The sequence below is a fragment of the Mus caroli genome, unplaced genomic scaffold, assembly GCF_978045245.1.
Source record: "Mus caroli unplaced genomic scaffold, Mus_caroli_1 scaffold_20, whole genome shotgun sequence".
NCBI lineage: Eukaryota > Metazoa > Chordata > Mammalia > Rodentia > Muridae > Mus > Mus caroli.
Genome location: NW_028227275.1, coordinates 6,098,633 through 6,122,515, shown reverse-complemented (window position 1 = coordinate 6,122,515; position 23,883 = coordinate 6,098,633). Strand labels below are relative to the sequence as shown.

Here is a 23,883-nt window from a genome sequence, read left to right as displayed (position 1 = left end):
ATTTATATATATTATATATTTATATATATGTGTGTGTATATATATATGCATATACGTGTGTGTGTGTGTGTGTGTGTGTGTGTGTGTGTGTGTAATAGAATCACCAACTATCTGGAGAGACATCCCTCACCATCAGGTCCAACCTCCAGTTCTAGGAATGAGTTACAGTTAACTGAGTTGTTGGCTAAAATGGCCCCATGGGAAACCCCAGACAACTAAGGATATTGCCAGGGCTATTGGCTGCTGTCCACAAGCTGATGGTAAGGCCCTACTGCTGAAGACATCTATACTTCTCATTTAACATGAAGTCAAGCTGGTGCCTAACTAGAGCCTTCACCCTACTGCCTGATGTTTGTGGTCCTGCAAGAAACTCAGCATTGCCATCAGAGAAGGGTAAACAACAACCTTGCTGGAAACCCTTCAGTCTACAATGGCGACCTGTCTGTACAACAATGGCACAGACATTGTGGGGCTAACCAACCACTACCTGGTTGGATTTAAGGACCACTCCATGGGATAGAATCTGTGCCTGACACTGCTTGGGTGGCCAAGAATCTGAGACTAGTTAGGCCATGGACCAAGGGAAAACCAAATACTATTGTTCTGCTAAACAAACATAGCAATGAGTTGAACCCTAGATCAGTGTCTCACTCAGTCATCATCAGAGAAGCCTCCTCCTGCAGTAGATGAGAACAGATTCAAAGACCCACAACTGGACAGTGGATGAAGTGTAAGAGACCTTGGAACACTCACTCCTACATGGATTGTCTTCATTAAATCCCTTTCCTTAGGGTTCGGAGAGGAAGAAGAGGTAGAGAGCTTGTAAAATGCATAGAGGATGGTTGATACCAAGGGAACTTTCTTCCAAACACAACAGGACTTGTGCATATATGAACTCATAGAGATTACAGCAGCATATACAAGGCCTGAACATATCCAAGCCAGAGGAGTTCCAATACTGAGTGGGGAAGTAGACATGAGCTCCCACCCCCAACCAAGAAGCTATCTCCAGTTAACATCCACCCACAGTGGAAAAATTAGTTTCTCCAAGGGGCTCACACTAGGTACACAAACCACATGTAAGGGGGAGCCCCACAGCCAACACTTGATGGCAACACAAAATGAACTCAAACGTTACAGTTCACTTCTGGGAGGACGTCCCAGCAGAAGGAGCAAGAGACAGTTGGTTGAATCGTAGCCATGGTCAAGCACAGAGAGAAATAAACTCATATGTGATTTAAAAACAAAAACAAAAAAAAAAAAAAAAAAGATTTGCCCATCAGCGATTTTGCCTGGTTAATGCTCTCAAGAAGAGCATCTTGGGATTATGACAATGGGTCAATTAGGCTACGGTAATTCCTGTATAAGAATAATGATTAAAAAATTTTTAAAGTGGGCTAGGATAAAAAAAGACAAGCTTAATAAGCAAATGTTTATAGTGGCTTTAATATCAAACAACCGTATGTCAGATTCAAGTAGACAATGACTTTCAGGTGTCCATTTTCTTGTCTATAAAATGTGGAGGATAAAACCCATTCTCAGATCAACAGAGATAGGTAAACAAATGATAGATAATAGATAGATAGATAGATAGATAGATAGATAGATAGATAGATAGATGGTAGACAGTAGATAGATTCCCCAAAGTAGCTACATATTGGACTACCCTCTGTTCACCAACATCCTTTGCTCTGCTTTCTGAACAGACACCTCAGGTTATGGATAACTATATGTCTGAGTTCTGGCCAACACCCTTGATGAGAGTTGATAATACCAACTAGAGATCCTCCATACCCTTCTCTGTCCAGTGGTTCAGTACAGAGATCTTCTCGGACCAAAAGGACAAAACTGAAGAACTAGTCCTTGGGTGACTGGGAAAGACTGTCTACCTACTGTGAATGTGTTAGTAAAAAATTAATTTCTATCCTATTAAGTCAGAGACTTGGAGCTTCCTATCAATCTATCATCCATCTATTGTTAATCTGTCTATCTATTTATATACCTATCTATTTTCTATCTATTATCCATCATCTATCAACTATGTTTGTATGTATGTATGCATATATGTATGTATGCATCTATCTATCTATCTATCTATCTATCTATCTATCTGTCTGTCTGTCTATCTGTCTATCTATCCTTCCATAGAACCTAACAAAATTTATTCCATAATCATTATGGCAATTTTCAGTATAGAAAAATTCAAAAGTATACACATTACCGGTTTAATTAAGAAGGCAAGACACACAAATCTGCTATAGACATCAGCTATAAAATCTTCTCAACAGAAAGTTTTAGAAGTCCAAAGTCTCCAGAAGAAAGAGGATTTGAGAAGAATTCAAATAGCAGGTAACCTTGAGCTTGTCTTTGAAGGAGGATGAACTTTGTAAAGAATGAAGACACAGTTGACATTTTTAAAAAATCAACAAGAAAGCCTCATCATACCATACCTACCTCTGAAGCCTATTAGCACCTACAGACCTTGTTCAGTGTTTCTCTGTCATTTATAGCTTTTGCTTGTGATGTCCAAAGCTCACGGATTCCTCATTTCAGTCATTCCCTCCCACCATCAGCAGCCTTTGGAGACTCTCTAATATTTCTCCTCTTCATCCCTAGAATCCTTGCTCCCAAAAGCTCCCTATGGCACAGCAAGTTTATATCCCGTACCCAAGAGTCTACCATAGCTCTAGCTCTGTAGCTTTAATAACATGGCTGATAAATGAGATGGCAACTTTAAGTTATATTTCTGGTTTTCTTGCAACTATTAATCAGTTAATCCATTTTTTAATTGCCTATGTATGTATTTCTGGTGTATAAGTGTTCTGTCTGCATACATGCAGGAAGGCATCAGATTTCATGACAGATGGTTGTTATCCATCATATGGGTGCTGGGAATTGAACTCAGGACCTCTGGAAGAGCAGTCAGTGCTCTTAACCTCTGAGCCATCTCTCTATCCCCTAGTTAACCCTTTCCCTGTAGCTAAACCTCAAGGCCACATTAGCAGAGAACTGCATTTCAGAACCAAAAGCCTGATCCATACTGAAGAGTCTTTTTTTTTATTTTAGTTGCTGTCTTATAAAGTTTGTAATATAAACTTAACACTCCTATTTCCCTCTGCCAAATAGTGACTTAAGAGATTGTGTGCTGGAAAGTCTCCCATGATTTATAATTTGAGTTTTCTTTCAATATTAAATTTTACTGTAATTTAGTCTTTAAAAATGCAGTGATCATTTGATATGAACAGTAGAAAACTACCATTGTAATTTTCCAAGTTTTCAACTTTACCAAAAATACTCAACATGGCCATTGTAATTCTCCAGTGACCATGTATTCATGTGTCTCACGCTTTAACTTCATAGCACACAAAGACTCAGAGTCAAAAAAGCTTATTTTATTCAGTCAACTCTTTGCAACCAATCACGATTACAATGCTGATTTTGACCACTGTGGCTTCTATACGGCACATACTAAACACTCGTCCACTGGACGCTAACATTAGGGACAGCCTACATTCTTACAGTTTACAAAGTACTCGGGAACTGAGAAGACAGCTCTGTTGGTAAAGTGCTTGCCTTGCAAGCAGGAAGATTGAAGTTTGCTCTGCACAACCCACTTCAAAAAAGAATATGAAAGCTGGTATTCATAATCACAGATCTGGGGAGGCAGAGAGAGGTAGATTCCTGGTGCTCACAGCACAGTCAGACGCAGCTAATCAATAAGTACTAGTCCTGTGAGTGATCCTGTCAGCAGCAATGGTGGTGGCAGCCAAGGAGGAGAAGGAAAAAGAGCAAGAAGGAGGAGGAGGAGGAAGAGGAGGGAGAAGGAAGAGGAAGAGGAGGAAGAAGAGGAGGAGGAGGAGGAAGAAGAAGAGGAAGAGGAGGAGGGGGAGAAGAGGAGGAGGAGGAAGAAGAAGAAGAGGAGGGGGAGGAGGAAGAAGAGGAAGAGGAGGAGAAAGAAGAGGAAGAGGAAGAAGAGGAAGAGGAGGGGGAAGAAGAGGAAGAGGAGGAAGAGGAAGAGGAGGAGGAGGAAGAGGAGGAGGAAGAAGAGGAAGAGGAGGGAGAAGGAGGAGGAGGAAGAGGAGGAGGAAGAAGAGGAAGATGAGGAAGAGGAAGAGGAGGAGGAAGAAGAGGAAGAGGAGGGAGAAGGAGGAGGAGGAAGAGGAGGAGGAAGAGGAAGGGGAGGAAGAAGAGGAAGAGGAGGAAGATTTGATGCCTAAGTTGTCCTCTGGCCTGGGCATACATGGGTACGTGCACACATGCACACATGTACACATGCACACATGCACACACACACATATAGAACTTATACTTGTTCCAAAACACTTTGTGTCACTCATTCAGCAAACTACTTGCTAAATCAGCTATGCAAGACGATGGCCTGCACTGCAGCTAAAGCTCAATGTAGAACAGAAGCCCACCTGCATCCCTTGACCTGAGGAAGCTTTCAGGCTGGTGGAAGGTCTTTATACAACAGCTGTCTCCGTGCTAACAAAGTCTATAAAGGGGAAAGTAAATGGTGCAGTAAGGTGAACTGTTCAGCCCTAGAAGCAGCACATTGGTTTGCTCTGGGAACCAGTAATGAGTTCCTATTCCTGTGTTACTCCCAACAGATTGCTAGTGCCTGTAGGAGCACAGTATCGGAATGACCCTGGTGTCATGTCAGAGACCAGAGGGAAAGAATGTCTTGATTAGTGATGTCTACCATGGATACAAAAGAGGGAGATGGCAAGGTGGGTGCTGTGTGCTCACTTGATGAACCTCGAGTCTGTTTGGAGGTTGTGGGCCTTTGAGAGGAAGATGAAGCGTGGCTCTGAGCCATGCCCATTGAGTGGTAGAGTATTCACATTCTTCTGCTTTGTACCCCAAATATAATGTTCCCAGTGAGGTAGCAGTTGGTCTAGTTTCATAGTAGCAGAGCCAAGAAAGCTATAAATCAAGACATTTTCAAGTGTGTGAGTGGAGGCAACAGGCAGGCCAGTAGCAAGTAAGGAAGTCTGCGCTATGGGACTTCCCTATGGATGCTGTGGGATGTTGTCTGATGATACTGCTTAGCCCTTGGGCGGGTGGAATCCAGGAGTATGTTTGTACACTCTGAAAGGTTTACTTAGTAGTCAAAAGGTTTTAGGTCACAAACACCTAAGGTGAGCAATAGTGGCTATTTAGGGGTTTAATAACCCAAAACAATTTGCCCCCCTACCCTGCAATATTACAGTTCTGTATGATCACAGTTCTGATCACTCACCCTTGGGACGGTTGAACAGGCGTGGCTCTTTTCTGGACACTTAACAGCTCACAGACACCATAGGCCTCTGTGCATCTGGAAAGCTGCAGGGTCACATGAGGGATAAGCAGATGGCGCTCTATTGAAAGAGGAGCCTTCCTAATCCTCAAGTCCCCTTTCTGAGTGTGCTTTCTTGTACTGTCTCTGGAGAACTGCTCAACCCTGGTTGGAGCCAGCAGAGTCTAGAATGAAATGCCCACTCATTTGCAAATTGGCAAGCGGTCTACCACAAAGTGGAAGAAGGCTTGATTCAGAGCTTACAGGGAACAACGGGGTTCACTTAACCAATCTAACATTTAGTGAACTCAAAACAGTGTGCTGTAAAAATATTAATAAGTTAATAAAGCAGCTTTTCAACTCCAATGTGTGCTCATTAGTCTTGGCTCTCTAACCTCAGCAGGGTCCGACTGCAACCTCTTGCCCCTGGACCCCTGTGTTGGATTTCTCAGCTACAAAGGAAAATGTTGATTGCCCTTTGCAAACCGCATCTCTTTTCGACCTGGGCTGGCTCTCCCAAATCACTCCTGATGTTCAAACAGAAAGGGGACCCTTTGTTGCCTATCAACTCATAAAACAAAGATACAGGAGCGACAAGCTCATCTTTTGGGTGAGTCTTCCATAAAACTCTCTTTGATGGACTTTAAAAAAAAAATCCTAGGACTGATAAAACCTTTTAACCCATTTTCCCCATGTTTGAAGAATCTGCAATGGTCTGAGCCAGAGATCTGCGTTTGAATTCCATCTGCAGGGGCGTCCCTCTTACTCCAAGGGCAACTGGGGCAGAGTATTAAAAAGCAGAGAGAGGATTGAGTGGGGCATCAGAGGGAAGGTCATTACCACAGAAAATAGATGCCTCCCGCCTTTTAACCAACACCAGTATCAAATACTGTTTGGCCTGAGCACATTTGGTCCCCTTTCTGTCTCTTATGCAAATCAAACATCTAGAGACCAGCCTGCCCCAAAAGTGGAATCCACTGTCCTACCTCACTCACTCCCCTCATGCTTGAAAGCGGTATCATGTACCTGATTGTTAGTTGATTCTCCACTCCAAGAAATCGTAGGAGAGATCTCTTTTTCTGTCCCCAAATGTTATCCTGATGAGACCTTTCTACAAATCAAAAGCACCTGCTCTTTTGTTAGGGTGGGCTTCCAAAGAGAAGGCTGTTACCATAGAAACACTCGGGGTTCATCTGGGAACACTGGGGACATGCTGTCCCAGCCTGTGGATACCAGCCTTTGATGGCTTATATTTACAGCACGAAGTCTTGACTGCCAAGTTCAAGCCAGGTACTGTGTTCAGCAATTTACATGTGTTGTTTCATTGCGTGCTTGAATCAGGCACAGGTGATGAGAAACCTCTTTTACAGGTTTGAAATCAGAAGCTTAAAGAGGTCGAGCTACTTGCCTAACATCGTGCCTTGTGAAATCTGACAGAGCCTTGATAGTTAATCCCAGAATCAATTCTTGTGATGACATAGGACACACCTAGCGTTGATCAAATTAATGTCTTCCCCATAGTGGGCTACACTCCTAGAGGACCTTAGATCTTCACATTTCCCACTAACACAGGCACCAAAGGCTTTCTGGATGCCTTGCTCTCAATGAGGAAATGTTTACGCATGTAACATAAACTATAATTTGTTCATTTAATGTTCCCTTCCCTTCCCTGCCATTCCCTTCCCTTCCCCATCATAGACATTAATATTCCCTTCTAAAAGAGGAAGAAAGTTAGACTCATGAAACCTAACTCCTGCCAAGTAATAGGCATCCAATAAATGGTCAAAGGGGACTTTGGGCTACAGGCAGATGTCCCCCGATCAGCCTTACCCCACCATGCCTTGTAGCATCTTTTTGGCCTCCACTTGCATCTTTCCTCTAGAGACAGGGATCCATCTCCGTACCTAGCTGTCTCCAGAATCTGGTGCTACTTCTGACCTGCTCAGGTCAGAGTTGGCTAGAAGAAGCTGACATTTGAAGATAACAAGTGTCCCATCGCAAACAGAAAGATGCTATTGAGCTGTTCATGATGGAACCAGAGTCCATTCTGGGCAAACAGACTGCCTTGAGTGTCTGTCTGTCCTAGGCCTTCCTGTTCCTTTCTTCGGGTTCAGGGGAGCTCTTCCTTCCTCCCTTCCCACACCCCAAGGACACACTCACCTTGCGCTGTACTGCACTCCTCACTAGTTCCTAGATAGCAAAAGAAAAAGCAACCTCTACTCTACCCATGTCCTCTAGGGCCAAAAGCAGAGCTGACATACTCACCATCAGGGCCCCTATGAACATTAATAAAAAGCAGAGAAGGGAAAACCTGGAGAAGCAACACTAAGCCCTGGAGGGGAGAAACTCAGAATTCACACACATGAGACTGTGTATTAGCAGCGGGAGCTGATGCTGCCGTCTCCAGGCTACAATGAACTCCATCCCTGCGTTAAAATAGCTTAACTCAGCCCGTCCACCTACCGAATTCACCTCAGTTGACTCACGTCTAAAAACTACATTGATTGTGCTCTTTCACCACAGACATGCCTTCTGTGGCGAGAGTCTGCAGCGAGACAATGTGCAGCTGATTTTAAGAAAAAGCAAAACCCATCTCACAGGGCACATGCATGTTACCAGAGACTGCAACAAGCCTTTGCACATAGGTTTGTGAGTCTGGTGTCTTGCCATTTGGCAAGAGCCTTCATCTCCTTGCTCTCCTCCCGCCCTGAGGTACGACCCAGGTGATGGCCTCTGTTTTGCAGGGAAGGAAAATGAGTCCTAGATAATTTTAATGGCTTCCCAAAGACCTCTTTCCTTAATCCTCAGACGCCACAATAAGGCAACTCTATTATAGTACTTATACATAGTTGTTAGATTCATCCAGATGTCACTGACACATGAAATTATATGAGTAGCATCCCCTGTGCTGTTTAGAGCAAGGTCTGCCTGGGTTATCCAATGACATTGTTTGGAGACACTAATAACACCTATAGGTTTTGTAATTTAAAGTCATATTTGAGGATGAAGTTATAGATATCAGGAAATGGTGGAGGAAAATAATCTTTAAAGTTTTTTTGTTTTTGTTTTTGTTTTTGTTTTTGTTTTTGTTTTAGCAGTAACACAACCTATATTGTGTTTGGCTGCTAGACGTAATTATACTGGACTGAAATTCTTTTAGATTCAAAATTTCATTCCCCTCCCTATCAAACTTAGAAAGCAAAGAAATAGAATGAGAAAAAAATATATGTATATGTATATATAAAAGAAGAGAATTACTACCTGGAAGTTGTTTGTTTGTTTGTTTGTTTGTTTGTTGTGTTGATTTTTAGTACAAGAAAGAAAAGCCCAGCTTCTCTCTCAGTCCTGGTTGAAGCGGTCAAGGGTGGGGGTGGGGTGCCTATGCAAAGGAGAAGAAATTAGATTCAGGTGGTAACTGAGCTTCCCATCGGATTACTGTACCAAGCTCCCTTTTATTCCCCTGCCGTGGATAATGTGTGCTCATTGTGACTTATCTGGAGTTGGTTTCTCTTACACCCTCTAGATATATAAGGAAATAGGACAGGGGTTAGAGATTTGGGGAGCTTCCGGGAGGCAGCATCTGCAGTCCAGAGAGAATGAGAAAGGCAGGAACATGAGCCACCGCCTGTGACACTCACATCCCCAGTGGTACAAGCTCAGGACAGCATCACCGAGCTCTCTTGGAAACTCCCCCACAAGATTGTATGATAATTTGTTCTAACCCTTGACTGTAACTTTTCCTTCATATTTCTGATACAGAACAACGCGACCCCGGGGCCTGGAAGGAACCTGAGCATTTGAGCCAGTTTGGTTTGGCCACCTGGCAGAGATCGACTCTAGAGGAGCGATGGTGGTCAGGGCCTTCGTTTTGCTGGCCCTCTTTGCAGAAGCCTCGGCGAAATCATGCACTCCAAATAAAGCAGGTAATCTATTGCTACCCTGCTCTCCCAGATGGGGATCCCTAAGTCTCCAACTTGCTGTGATCTGAGCTCTATGATGGCTTGGTTAGGAAAGGGCAAAAATGGCATCAGATGGAGGAACAGAAGTCCCCAGTGCCAATCAGACTTTCTCCATCAGAAGCAAACGTGTATTGAATGGGTCAACTCTTTTACAAGTTAGAAGGTATTTCTTCCCTTTTCTAAGTGGCACGGCCACTTTTTTAAGTGTTTGACTGCTCCATGCATGCTATGTGCCTTTAAACAATATTTTGCAGCTCTGAGCATGTAATATTGCAGTGGACATTTTAAATTATAAGAAGTCTCATTCCCATCAGGATATGTGTATCAGTCATGGGCAGATTCTTTAAAATCAAGTAAAAGTTTTAGGGATGGGGCTACGGCTGGGTGGTACAGTTCTTGCCTAGCAAGCATGAGGTCCTGGATTTAATACCCATTATTGCTAAATTTTAAAAAAGTAAAATAAAAACATTGGCTCTAAAATAAAGCCACAGGTCTTAAAAGTGGATCCAATTAAATAAGTATTAAATCATGATAATATTTTATGTGGCATAAGTTACCAAAGGCTGACATTTGGGGAAACTTGTCACAGCCGGTGAATTATTCTGTGTGACATCGAGATGCTGACCATGTCTGATTTAAAGCATGTGTGACCTCTTCCAGATGTCATCCTTGTGTTTTGTTATCCCAAGACCATCATCACTAAAATCCCCGAGTGTCCCTATGGATGGGAAGTACACCAGCTGGCACTCGGGGGGCTGTGTTACAACGGGGTCCATGAAGGTGGCTATTACCAGTTTGTCATCCCAGATCTGTCACCTAAGAACAAGTCCTACTGTGGAACCCAGTCAGAGGTAAGGCCATTATCCCAGCTAGGGCAGAGATGCTTAGGCAGAAGGGAAAGTCGTGGGCCCAGAGCGAAATGTCTGCTGCCTCCTGTAAGAGGATTCACGATGATCCAAAGCCCTTTTCAAAGTCAGTCCCGTTGCTTTAATTTCCTAGGAGGCTCAGTGATTAAAAGCCTTCTCTCTCGGCTGGTTTAGACAACTCCCTGTGTGTTGTTGGTCCTGCCCATGTTCCCAGGAGCAGACACCAGAGGCTGACATTGCCACTACTCCTCTCCTATCTCCACCTCACCTCCTGAGATGGCTCTCCTACTGAGCCCAGACCTTGCTGATCTGGCTAGAATGGCTAGCCAGCGAGTCCCTGGGATCTCCCGTCACTACCTCCCAGTGCTCGGATTACAAGCGTGTGCCCTGTGCCCAGTATTTTACCTGGGTGTTAGAAATCCAAATTCAGATCATTGTGTTTGGGCAGACGCTTCCACAGCCTGAGACACTGTCCGAACTTTACCTTTATTGTCCTAGTGTGTTGGGTAATGGGGGTATAGCAGCAAAGCGTCCTTCTTCAAAAAGAGCCAACCACACTTCTTACTTCAAATGTGATACTTTCGTCCCTGGGTTGGATGTCCAAACCAACAAGCCATCCTTCCCCCAAGACTGGAAGTGACAGTTAAGAGTTTTGGGGAAAATGCTCAAAAGCAGACTCGTAGACTAATGGGCTCCTGAGCAGGGAAGCGCAGATCATCCATTGCCAGGGAACCCCTGATACAAAGAGGCCACAGCCTCTCCACAAGTGTCCTTATATGACAAAAAAGAAATCTGTCATAAAAGCCCTTCCCGTAGAGCTATTAGTTTTCAGCCGAGAGTGTAATCCCTTCATACTTAGTATCTAGCACCATGGGCCAGAATTCCTACTGCCGTGAGTACTGTAATTGTATGTCTCAGAGCAAAAAAAAAAAGAAAAGAAAAAAGAAAAAAAGCCAGGTCCTCTTTAAGTGCCACAGGGTTCAGGCTTGATGGAAAGAGCCCTGAGTGAGGTGAACAGGATGCTATCTGTGAATGCGCCCCAGTGAGGTGAAGTAAAAACCATCTCCATTCCCTAGACTTTAGACCATTTACTTTCAAACAGATGTTCATAGTCCTGCCAGTGAGCTTTCAGACCAACTTGCCAGAAGAAAAAATTCCACACTTAGCGCTTTACAGTTAAAAGAAGTTTTAACTACAGACTTAGGATCTAGAAGATAGACAAAAGACGTCATGGGGTACTTGGACAAGCAAGGTGGATAAGAAGTTGAGGCTGGAAATGGAGACTCTTGATGCAGTTCCTCATTCGGAATATATAGACTTGTGTACATATAGGCTTTTCCTCTGCATATAGAGACCTCGCTGAAGGGATTCCAGAACTCTGCAAATATTTCCATCTCACACACAAAGAATGGCATCTATAGTTCCTGATAAACACGTCTGTCTCCTCACTGGGGGTTTTGCTTTGTTTTATATTTCAAGACAGGGTTTCATGTAGTTCAGGCTGGCTTCAAGCTCACCATGTAAGTGAACCTTGACCTGAGCACTCCTCCACCTCCCAAGTACTGGGGTGACAGGCATGTATCACCATGCCCAGCTTTTTACTAGCCTATTTTTTTTTACTAACTCGTTGTCCACCACTTTTCCCAGAATCCTCAGTCCCATCATGGGGCACAGCGTACACCCTAACTGCCTTCTTCCTTCCTCCAGTACAAGCCCCCCATCTACCACTTCTACAGCCACATCGTGTCCAACGACAGCACAGTGATCGTGAAGAACCAGCCCGTCAACTACTCCTTCTCCTGCACCTACCACTCCACCTACTTGGTGAACCAGGCTGCTTTTGACCAGAGGTAAGCCGCTCTGGGGATGGGGGGGCTGGTGACTACGAGGATGCTACAGTCCCTGTCAATCAGACATGTTTCAGTCCTTATGCAAAATTCTCTCCCCTTTTCAGAGTGGCCACTGTTCACGTCAAGAACGGGAGCATGGGCACATTTGAAAGCCAGTTGTCCCTCAACTTCTACACTGTAAGTCCAGGTTGTCTTTTCCTCCTGTGGCCTTTTCCCAGGGCACTTCCACGGGAGTCACTCTCTCCTGACCTCTGGACAGAGCCCTGTCCCAGAGCTTCAAAGGTGGCATAATGTGTTAGCCTAGCTTTAAAGCCCAGGTGCAGGAGAAGGTTCGCTTCATAGGCTGAAGAGGACAGGACAGGTATGGCCAACTTTCCCATTTCACTGGAACGAAGTTAAGGCAAGGTCACTGGATAGACAATAGGGCACCTCATATCTGACTCAGAATCAAGGCTAGTTTCCACTGCATTTCCCTTCAGAGATTTATTTGACATTAGGATCTCAAAAAAATTTAGTCTGGAGCATTGCACTCCCTGACTAGGCCAAGGCTAAAGACAAGGCTCAGGGCTAGCCTCTGCTTACCTAGTTCTTTTATCCCTTAAGCCTTACAGTAAGATTTCCTCACCGTCTGATTGGATCTGCTGTCTGTGTTGACATCAACAGTTAAAGGCACACTTCAGTCTCTCTCAAAATTAAGTGCTCCAGAGAAACTAAATATGCACTGGCCATTGGCCCAGCTGCTCTCCCATTAGAAAGCCACTTTGTTTTTAAGCTGCAGCTTCCAGTGAGGACATGGGCACACGGAGGGAATACTGGCCCAGCTGGCTAGAGGAAGACACAGGCAGAAACACAAACCTTTGTGTGGAGCATTAGAACAGGGAGGTGTCCTTAGAGGGCAGCACATCTGACCCATTTCATTTTTCGAGAGAAAACACCACCACATCTGAAACCTCACTAACTGTGAACTTGTTTCACCTATCACCTAGAATCCATTAACCCCCCCCCCCGCCAGAAATCATCTAATTGCTAGCTTAGGCTAGAAGAATCCTAAAATAACCTAGTCCATTTTGCAGCTAAGGATGTGAAATCCAAAGGAAGGGAGGTGTTTGCCCAAGACCTTGGAGAAGCATGTAGGGAAAACAGAGATTCCCCAGCCACCTTTGCAGCTGCCTGCAAAGGACATAGTGTACAGTGTCAGGGCCTTTCACCCGCAAAGGCTGTGTCTGATTTGGGATTCAAATATTTTATTCTTTTTAAAAACTATTGTTAAAGAAGGATCGCTAGGATGCACAAGCTTCAAGTTTCCTTAAAGTCCAGTCTAGCCCTGGCTTCCTATCACTAGTGGCTGCACCAGAGACAAGAAATCCCACAGGGCCCCTTGACTTGTCCTTAGGGATCAGTGCAGTGTAGGTAATCCGGGATGACGTAACCATGGTGACACATCTTCCCACAGAAGAACTACAGTCTGTACTACAAGCCTCTCTGCCCAGAAGCTAGCAGTCGTTATTCTAATGAGATAAGGCTGTAGATTCGATCCTAAGAACATTAACAATTGTTAGTGATAGAGATCAGGGTTTTAAAAACTCACCCCCCACCCTCCCCCACACAGAGTTGAGTCTCAGACAAGAACGTAACCTCAGAAGTAAAAAGAACATATTCTTTAACGATCAATCAGTTAATGAACCAATCTTCACCAGCAGGCCATCTTCCGAGCTATAAAAACTACTTCCTGAATTGTCTAGAAATGAAGCTAAGGTGGCCCCCAAATCCCACTGTCGAAGCCCGTCCAGGACACATGAACTTCATCAAAGCCTGACTTCTGGTATCCAGACACTTTTGATCTGCTTTCTATTCTGCTGTGCGCTCGGTTTCCTCTGGCTCTCCCACGTATTCCCCCCCCTCCCCTTTCTCCCTTTTCCACTTTGAGGGCATTCTTGGGTGTTTCCAAAGCAACAACTGCCCCCTTGCATATATTTCCATCAAATTACCAGAAACAGAACCATGCCCTACATAGAACAATGGACCCAACACACTGCTAATTGCTTAAGATTCTGGGAAGCCCAGAGCCTAAGCCCCCTAATACACTCCTTCAGATCTGCATGCACACTGTCTCCTTTCTGTCCATCCCTCCCCACTCACTCTGGCCAAGAACCCACAGTTGATATTCCCAGGGGAAAGTTATGACTCCCGATCAAGACAAAGGAAGGTTATTTGTTTACAGACATAGTCTGGCCCTGTGGGAAAAAGGGAGGCATGAGACATTCCACTAAGCCTGGTTTCACCATTTACTAGATGTCTTAGTCAGGGTTTCTATTCCTGCACAAACATCATGACCAAGAAGCAAGTTGGGGAGGAAAGGGTTTATTCAGCTTACACTTCCATACTGCTGTTCATCACCAAGGAAGTCAGGACTGGAACTCAAGCAGGTCAGAAAGCAGGAGCTGATGCAGAGGCCATGGAGGGATGTTCTTTATTGGCTTGCCTCCCCTGGCTTGCTCAGCCTGCTCTCTTATAGAACCAAGACTACCAGCCCAGAGATGGTCCCACCCACAAGGGGCCTTTCCCCCTTGATCACTAATTGAGAAAATGCCTTACAGTTGGATCTCATGGAGGCATTTCCTCAACTGAAACTCCTTTCTCTGTGATAACTCCAGCTGTGTCAAGTTGACAAAAAATTAGCCAGTACACTAGATAAACAACTTGGGAAAGTTAAGGCACTTCCCTATACTTCCATCTCCCTATCCATGAAATAAGAACTCCGTGACATGTATCCCTTAGATCTGTTAGAAAGATCCAGGGAAGTCATCTTTAGAAGTACTCAGCGTGAACTTGATAAGTACCAGGAAGACAACTGTTCTCATGACTGTAGACCCAGGCCCAATTTCACATGCTCTTAGAATTGTTTGTTGCCTTTATAGAGAGGAATATCAACGTCGGTGTGAGATAAGGCCAACTTCTTAAAATCGAAACAGTGCTGACCATCCTTCTTAGTGATACAGAAAGAAATGAAGAGGCTTAGGGAGGGCATAGGCAAACAACAAAGATTAAAGATCCTTCCAGAAACCAAAGCAAACTGCAGAGCTGACCACCCTTAATGTCCTACCTCAAGTCCACCACGCTCCTGTCACTAAGGGGTGGTCACTCCACCTCTTTTAGTGATTCAAGTGAGCTAGGCCTTGTGCTTTAGGTTATCTTGTAAAATCTGATGTCCCCCTCCCTCGAACTCCTATCTGTTTTGGTTCTGTCTGCTGAAATAATTCCATGAAGTGGTGTTGGTCACACCTCTCTGAAGAGCCCCCGTCTTCCCTAAGTGAAACATTGTCTCTCTCACTGGTTCATCGGCCATCTCAGCCATTTTCCTGTGACCACAAGCTGATGGGTCAGTGCCCTTGTCACAAAGAAGGACCCAGACCTAAAATGTTTGATTCTAGTCTTTCGATAAGCTGGTAAGAGATGAGGTGGGCCATAGGTGAACATCTAGGTTCTGGAAGAGTCTAGGAGTGTATCCAGAGTGTTCACTTTAGACTAGTCTCCTTTCGTCATTACCTCTCACTTGGGAACAAAAACAATGACTAAATTTTCACAGATAAACTTCTGCCCCATGAGGTATACCTGTCCTTAACTTGGGTGACTAGTTAGCTCTGCATCAATCTTTTAGTCAAGGTAAGGAATGCTGGAACATGGATTCTCAACAGATTCATCCTGTACGGCAGAAGAGTAGGTTGTGTTATCTCTCTGCTTTTAGGGATGGGAAGATAAACTGTCCTGGCATGTAAGAGCTTACCAAGGTAAAGTTGTCTGAAGGCAGGTCTCTGGCGTTTTAATGTTAAAAAGAAAGTAGGGGTGCCAGACATGGTGGCTTGGATTTGTGAACTCACTAGAGATGGTGAAGTGGGATTGTTGGGATATTAAAGCCAGCCTGGTCTACCTGTGAGTTTCAGGCTAGTCAGAGCTGTATAGAAAGATCCAGAAAGGGAGAGGGGACGGGAGTAAAAGAGGGAGGGATGGAGAGAGGAAAAAACATGCTATGTATTACTGTAGTTATCAGAAATGGAAAGTCCCATTTCTGTCCTGCCCTTTGATGGAAATTTGGACAATTTCTCAACCCGGAGAGAGATCACACTCTTCTAGCTGGTCTCCAGGAAAAAGATTTCACACAAATATTTCTCTGGAGACCTGGGAACTAAATTGCCAATCCCAAGTTAGTTTCCATGTGTGGAAATGTTCCTTGCAATCTCATAAGTTTTAGGCAATACCAAAATTACTTTCAAAGCCACCAGAAAGCTGTCACTTCAGCTCCATGCTATGAAAGTAGGTCACTGATAACTGGGAACATTATTGCTTGATTGTGGCAGCCATTAATGATGGAAGAAGGGGAGCCAGCTTCTGGGTGGCTGTGTGTGGGAGCCTTGGCTGAACCTGCTTCAGTAGAATAAAGTAGGAGAGGGCCCTGGGGTCTTCTCACAAAGCCTTGGGTGTTGAACCCATAGACCTATTCGAGTCTGTCTTCTATGTTTCTGTTCTATTCCCATCTCACAGGAATGAAGAAACAGAGTTCCCCAAAAAGGGACTAAGTCCTTCTACAGAGTCTCGTGTCAGCAGTGGGGGCTGGGTTATCCTGGGATCTTAGCCTTTCTGGCCAATACCTCTGTCATGGCTAACACCAGAGAGGAGTCCCAGGGTCTTGTTCAAGTGAACTGAAAGGAGGCTGACAGAGTGGAGAAGCTGCAGCCTTTGAGGAAGTCAGTCACAGCTGTTACTCCTAATAACTCTCTCAACATTATCTGATGATGGTAGATTTAGTCCGGGGGCCAGGGGTAGACCCTGCCCATCCTGAGCACTAGTGAGCCTTTGACAGACTCATAGGACCTACTCTCATTAATCTAACCCCAAGCCCTGGGCTCTCATACCCTGTTCCAAACCTCCTCCAAACCTGGCTCCTTGCTGTCCTGTCAGCCATGGGACTGCTGCCTCATGGATGCATTCCTTCTGCGGGGGCGACACAGCCCCCTTCCTCCGCCTTCCTCAAACCTTATTCAAATGCTCCCTCCTCAGCGAGGCCTCCCTGGCTGCCCTTTTCAAAGCTGTCAGTGAAGCACCTGCCCTACAACCAGAAGCATCTGAGGTCAATCTCCAGACCCTCATGAAAAACAAACAAGCCTAGCACAACATCACTTGCAATCTCACTCCGGGAGAAGCAGAGACAGACAAGTGGGTCCCTGCTGTTAGCCACTTGTAAGCCAGCTTAGCACACTTGGTGAGTTCTCGGCCAAGGAGAGACCCTGTCTTAAACTCAAGTAGGCAGTGCCTGGGGAATGAAACCAGGGGATGTCCTCTGGCCTCCACATACATGTGTACTGACAAACATGTACCTTTATGCACTCGCGTACCCACACACACACAACCATGCATATGAACACACACACACACATACACACACACTAAATATACCTTACCCTTCCTCGTGTTCCCAATCCATTTTTTGCTATTTTTGTGGTTTCCAATATTACATACTATATACTAGTCTAATGTGCTGTGTGATTTATTTCTTTTGTCTTTCTCTCCCGCTAGAATATTTTGGTGACAGATCTTGCTTCATTCACAAATACTCTATCTCAATACACAGAGTATCTTGGCATAGCAATTATCCAAATATGTAGAACGATACCCAAAGGCATTGCAGGAAATTGGTGACTAGCATCTGCTGATAACCATGCTGTGAATCCAATTATAAACTTTCAAAGAAAACCAGGTGACCAAATTTCAGGGGGTCTGGGGTAGTGAGGGTCCAGAGCATTTGGTTGTTCTTGGCCTTACGTGAGTTGTGAAATCACAGGGATCCTTGCACCACATCACTTTTCCATCTGTCAAGTTGATTGGCATCACTGAGACAGTTTGTGTCTAAGCATGGCCAGCAAGTGTCCTTATCCCTTCTGAGATGGCAGCATCCTCTTCAGAGATTCAGTCTCTCTGGATCTAGAGTTTTCTCTAAGGTCTCCTGCACTCATTCCTTGGGTTGGCTCCCTTTTTATGCCAGCTCAATGTGTCTGCTTCCACCAGCCTTGATGGCTCACTCTGAGAGGTCACCAGGTTCTAATGTCCCCATTTCCTTTCCAAGAATGCCAAGTTTTCCACCAAGAAAGAAGCTCCCTTCATTCTGGAAACGTCTGAAATCGGCTCAGATCTGTTTGCAGGAGTAGAAGCCAAAGGCCTAAGCGTTCGGTAAGTCCCTTTACTCCATGTGTATATTTTTAAGGAAAAAAAGACCAACAACAGACTTCAGATTTCAGATGTCTCTATACACAAGAGTGGCTCTTAGTGCTACCGTGTTGTTTTACTCCCAGGTTCAAAGTGGTCTTGAATAGCTGCTGGGCCACCCCCTCGGCTGACTTCATGTACCCCTTACAGTGGCAGCTCATCAATAAGGGGTAAGTGTCACTCTCCAGAGTCAAGGCAGAGCGGTGCGTACAGTGTGTCCTGGTGTCTTTTGCTGTGGCTTAGGAGGAAACCTCTTGGTCATACCGGATCCTTTTGGTGGAAACCCAGGTTGCAAGAGCCTCTAGTGATATCACAGCAGATGTATTGCCAGGTATTTTCTGAACACATGAGCACACCTACCACAGCACACTCCCTCGAAGGGCAATTCCAGGTGGGGTGGGGAGGTTGCTCGTGGAGGCTGCCACCACCGAAGCAAACAGAGGTATCTGTCACTGAGAGGCAGGTGCCACAGCCTGTGCCAAGGCATCTTGGCTTGCCCATTACTTGCCTCCCCTCCCCCACTCACAAAGCTCCTCTTACAGTATTTTCCACTGACTGATACCAGGCCTGGAGCACTCTGGCAGCAAAGAGCTATTTTAAGGTTTCATGTCTTGAGTTCAGGTGAGGATCTCAGGTTTATTGGCCAAACAATCCTGTCAGATCTTCATAAGTTGGAAAATTCTCACAGCCCCATCTCTGCAGAGGCCACAACAAACAGAAATAACACTGACCCTTGGCCCAGATAGAAAGGTGCAACCTTTGTTTCTCTCTCATGACTTCTGAAAGAGAATTCTGAGATGAGATTTCTAATCTTCCTTCTGTCTCAGTAACCATACATTTAGATATTTCGTTCCAGTCATTATCTGGATCATATATGGAAAATATGACTATGGCTTTTTTTTTACAAAAGTTATTATATTTATATATGATTGATGGAACATAAATTCCTTTTTCCAGTTTCAGGCAAAACCTAAAGATACACACAGAGATAATTGGTGGGTGTGGCTCAGCTTAGGTGTCTATGGTAACATTGGGAAACAGGATTCCCACCCATCATGGAGGCCCTCCCTCTGTGTTACTCTGGGGTCTTCCCCAGTCATGAAGAGGACTTTATCTCTTGTAGACTTGACTCTTTTTTTTTAAGTTGGTTGGTTGGTTTTTCTGGTTTTTCAAGACAGGGTTTCTCTGTGTAGTCCTGACTGTCCTGGAACTCACTCTGTAGACCAGGCTGGCCTTGAACTTGGAAATCTGCCTGCCTCTGCCTCCCAAGTGCTGGAATCAAAGGCATGTTCCACCACTGCCCAGCTAGACTTGACTTCTTTTTTTTGGGGGGGGGGGGTTGGTTTTTTTCAAGACAGGGTTTCTCTGTATAGCCCTGGCTGTCCTGAAACTCACTTTGTAGACCAGGCTGGCCTCGAACTCAGAAATCCCCGTCTCTGCCTCCCGAGTGCTGGGATTAAAGGCGTGTGCCACCACGCCCGGCTAGACTTGACTTCTTTAGGACAGGGGTTCAATTTAGCAGATGCGTGGGTTCTTGTAAGTCACTCCTCTCTATTTTAGGATGGAACAATCACATCCATTCCCGTGGCTCTGCCATCAACCTCACATTTAGAGATCAGAGTCCTCTGGAAAGACCAATAGCTGCGCACAGCCTAGCAGGATGCTGTGTGAAGCTTTGCCTTGGAGCCTTTTTGGAGCTCTCTGGTGTGACCATTTCCTTCTCCCTTCCCCTCTGTATCCCAGCTGCCCCACCGATGAGACAGTCCTTGTGCATGAGAACGGCAAAGACCACAGGGCCACTTTCCAATTCAATGCCTTCCGGTTCCAGAACATCCCCAAACTTTCCAAGGTTTGGTTACACTGTGAGACGTTCATCTGCGACAGTGAGAAGCTCTCCTGCCCTGTGGTGAGGGTCCTGGCTCCAGCAGGAAGATATTACCCCCCAGGGGGCTGGGACTGGAGGCGCTGGATTTGACCTTGGAATTGTGGGTCCAGGGTGGGGAAGCAGAAGGTCTGAGCCTGTCTACCTTGCTACCAAAACTTATCAGCCTTGGCTTGCTGGAGCTGATTTCATCATTTTTGAACACAGGTCATCCGTTCTGATGGCTGTTCCCTTGTCAGAGAACAATGTCAGATTAAAAAAAAAAAAACTGAGACTAATAATAGGCATGGAAATGCTTTGAAAATGTTAGAAGGGTAAAGGAATCTAAGACATAGACAGAATGGTAAAGATAGGCAACTGCAGTCTGGATTGGACTATGTTCAGAGAAACACTGACTGTGTGGGTCACAGTGGGCTACACGGGGTGGGGGAGGACCAATACCCTGTGTGTGGTTCTGGGGTTTGCTGAGCTTCAAACACTTCCTCAGGGACTGGAGGCTGCCGAGGGCTGCACTTCTAAGAGGCTGCCAGCCCACACGACCTGGAGGAACTACAGAAGAGGCTACAAGCCTGGAGGAACTATAGAAAGGAGGCCGACTCTCTCTTTCTACCGACTCATGCAGCTAGAAAACAGATGCTTGTGAACACAGGGAGGAAGAGAGAGAGAGAGACCCAGAGAGTGCAGGGCTGGGAGGAGGAGAACCAGTTAGTTCTTGAGTTGCAGTTTTAAGCCGGACACATTTTGTGAGCATTCATCTTTTATCTCTGGGTTAAGAGTCAAAGCTTAGAGAAAGGTGTGATGCCCATTCCTCCCCTGGAATTCTGACGAACTACTCCCCCAGGATTCCCCAGCCTGGGGAGTCGATGAATTCTACGTGTGTGTGCACATGTGCATGTGTGCATGTGTGCATGTGTGGGCGTGGTGTGTACTTTATGTATCAGTTGCTATGTAGCGACTGGGGGACTTTGACTCCTTGAAGTTCATTTTTATTTTTTCTCTTTTTCATTTCTCCTCCCGGTCTTCAGAACTGTGACAAACGGAAGCGCATGCTACGTGACCAGACAGGAGGTGTCCTGGTTGTGGAGCTGTCCCTGAGGAGTAAGCTGATTGCCCAATATGTGTACTCTGGGCTGTGTCCACAGGCACCACAGGTTTGAGCATTTTGATTGAATTGCCAAACCAGGCGTGCCTGTGGACACAGCACTCATGGGCTCCTTGAGTGCCAGGGGTCTGATCACGTGGACGCAAGGACATGAGGTTTGTTGAACGTTTTATGAGGCCAAACCCAAATGCACCTGAGGCATTAGGAAGTGCGGAGCTGAGCTTCCAAACTGATGGTGCAGTGCAGTGAACAGTGAAGCAGATATGCAGGTGTCCTAGGGACGTCAGCAAGCCGTCACCGCCCAAGCCTGGCTGGGCACTGAATTCCATAAATGAGCAAGACTCATAGAGACCTGTCACCAGGCTTTTACCTAGTGTGTGTGTGGGGGGGAGTGGGGGGGAGATGGTTCACACAGAGGGAAACTGGATCGTTGAGGGGTCCGGTGCGCAGGGCCATGTAAGGGTGTGTCCACAGTAATGGTGCAGGCCCTATAGACTGTGAGAAAAATATCAGTGTGGCCTGGCGGATGCTGGGGGGGTGTGAGGGGTGAGCTCTGGAGTTGTACCTCAAAGCACAACTGCCAATCCAAAGGCTGCCTCTTGACTGTGTGTGGCCTGCAATCTAACACAGGTTCTGTACACTTCCCTGCAGTTCTAAAAAAAAAAAAAAAAAAAAAAAAAACAGGAAAGGAAAAACCTGGTGCATAAAAATTCAATGAAGTTAAAATCTCAGTGTCTATAAAGTTTTATAGAACACAGAGGAGACAGAGACACATGTTCCTGCAGGTGTCGTTGCCTATCGGTGTATTTAGGCTACAGTGACAGTACACTAAAGCCATGCTTATTGTGGTACCACACACCCGTAACCCAGAACTCAAGAGGCTGAGGCAGGAGGACAGTGAATTTGTGGCCTATCTGGGATACATAGTAAGACCCTGCCCAAAAGTGTAAAGAAAAAAAAAATACTAGATACTAAAAATATCTAGTGCTTTCCAAAATATCTGACAGCCCCTGCTTTAGTGAGCCAAGGGCGATGGCGCTCTAGGGGAGGTTCTGAGAAGGTTCTTGTAAGCCCCGGAAGGTGCTTCCTCTGAAAAGCAGCGGCTATGATCTAAAGGGGGTCGCATGTGGTCGGGTTTGTGGTTCACACACAGATCTGATGCGTCTTTCATGCCCCTTTTCAACCTCCACTCTCTCTCTCTTTGCTCACCCCAGGCAGGGCATTTTCCGGTCTCTGTGACTTCTCAGGTAAGAAAAAGAACCACTTTTGAGAAGTGTCATGGGGCAATGCTTTTGTGAAGTGTGTATAGGTGTTAGAGATATTTATTTTGGCCCCAGAAAAAAATCTGTCATTAAAAATATACATATTGGCGTAGTACTGTCAAGTTAGGGGTGGGAGAGGTCAAGAGGTCTTACTGTGGCTGGCCTTCAACCTGAGAGGGAGGAACTGTTTCAAATGCTTGAAGAGCCATCAGACCCCACCCTCTGAGCAAAGCCCACACCACATGGCCTCCCTAAGATTCCCAAATCTGGAGAGCATGATTTCCGGTCAGGCCATCCACTCGCTTAGCAAATATTTGAGGCCAAGCTATGACTCTGCCGTTCCTTAGTGGAGTGACAGTAATAAGAACCTCAGCCCTCGATACTCAGCTTTCCTCTGGGGAACTGGGCTATGAGTGTCCCTAGTATATATAGTACTCTATGAATTAATTATAGTTCATCACTATACAATACAGTGAACAAGACAAGGTCATGGGTGAAGGCCAGGGGAAGTGCCAGAGCAGGCAGCCAGGAAGCTTCTTAGGGGAGGAGCCAGATGTCTGTTTGCCTAAAGGTCCATGATGTACACACACACACACACACACACACACACACACACACACACACGGTAGGGCCTCTGTACTCTAGAAGTGGATCATGCCAGCCCCAGGGAACAAACAGTAACAAATGTATAAAATGTGGGGGCTTTACAGCAACCATGTTGCGTTAACCCTGGCTGGATTCCCCTGGGCCTGACACAGCTGTTTCTCAGTGCCATCTCTGGCCCACTGTTTTGCAGATGTTCTTCTTCACCTCCTCCTGATGCTGGGGACCTGGGCTGTGTTGTAGGAGATAGCTGGACAGCTGCAGCAGCTCTCTCCAAGGCCACCCTGAACTATGACACGTTTGTTTATTGTGCTGCCAAAAACGAACAGACAGAAGACTGCATGGCTGGGGAGCTGGGAACAGCCCTTTGCCAAATATGTGTTCCCCCATGATGTTTGTGTGTGGATGTGAATTTGGTGAACCTCTGCCTCAGAGCCATACTTCCACTTATTCCTTCCTGTGGCCGTTAGATCCTGATAATCGTCTCCATGAAGCCAGGGAGGAGTCTTCTCTCCTCCGCTCAAATTAGAGCAGTATTTGGAAGCTACTTTCATTATAAAAGACTCACACACACTCATCACATGAGTTACTTAAACTTAACATTTGGAGGCAGAGACAGACAAACACCAAAAAAATCAATGCCAAATACAGAATCCACAGGAATAGCCAACTTTACCCAGCAGGCAATCTGCCGTTGAGACAGTACAGTTCTAAGGACCAGCATCGAGCCCCCAGGCAGGAAGCTCCAGTCTTCCAACCACGATGTGGAAATCCAAGTTAAATACAATATATTTACTCAAACTGCTGTAATGGATAAGAAGGG

General features: G+C 45.5%; 1 protein-coding gene across 1 annotated transcript; it reads left to right on the top strand.

The window, feature by feature from the left end:
* Positions 1–9,125: 9,125 nt before the first annotated feature.
* Tectb (tectorin beta) lies at positions 9,126–23,303 on the top strand. Its single transcript, XM_021152355.2, has 10 exons — positions 9,126–9,201; positions 9,898–10,088; positions 11,811–11,953; positions 12,058–12,130; positions 18,072–18,175; positions 18,298–18,381; positions 19,955–20,117; positions 21,119–21,191; positions 22,410–22,442; positions 23,254–23,303. The coding sequence occupies exons 1-10, from the start codon at positions 9,126–9,128 to the stop codon at positions 23,301–23,303; spliced, it is 990 nt and encodes a 329-aa protein (XP_021008014.1).
* The last annotated feature ends 580 nt before the right edge of the window (positions 23,304–23,883 follow it).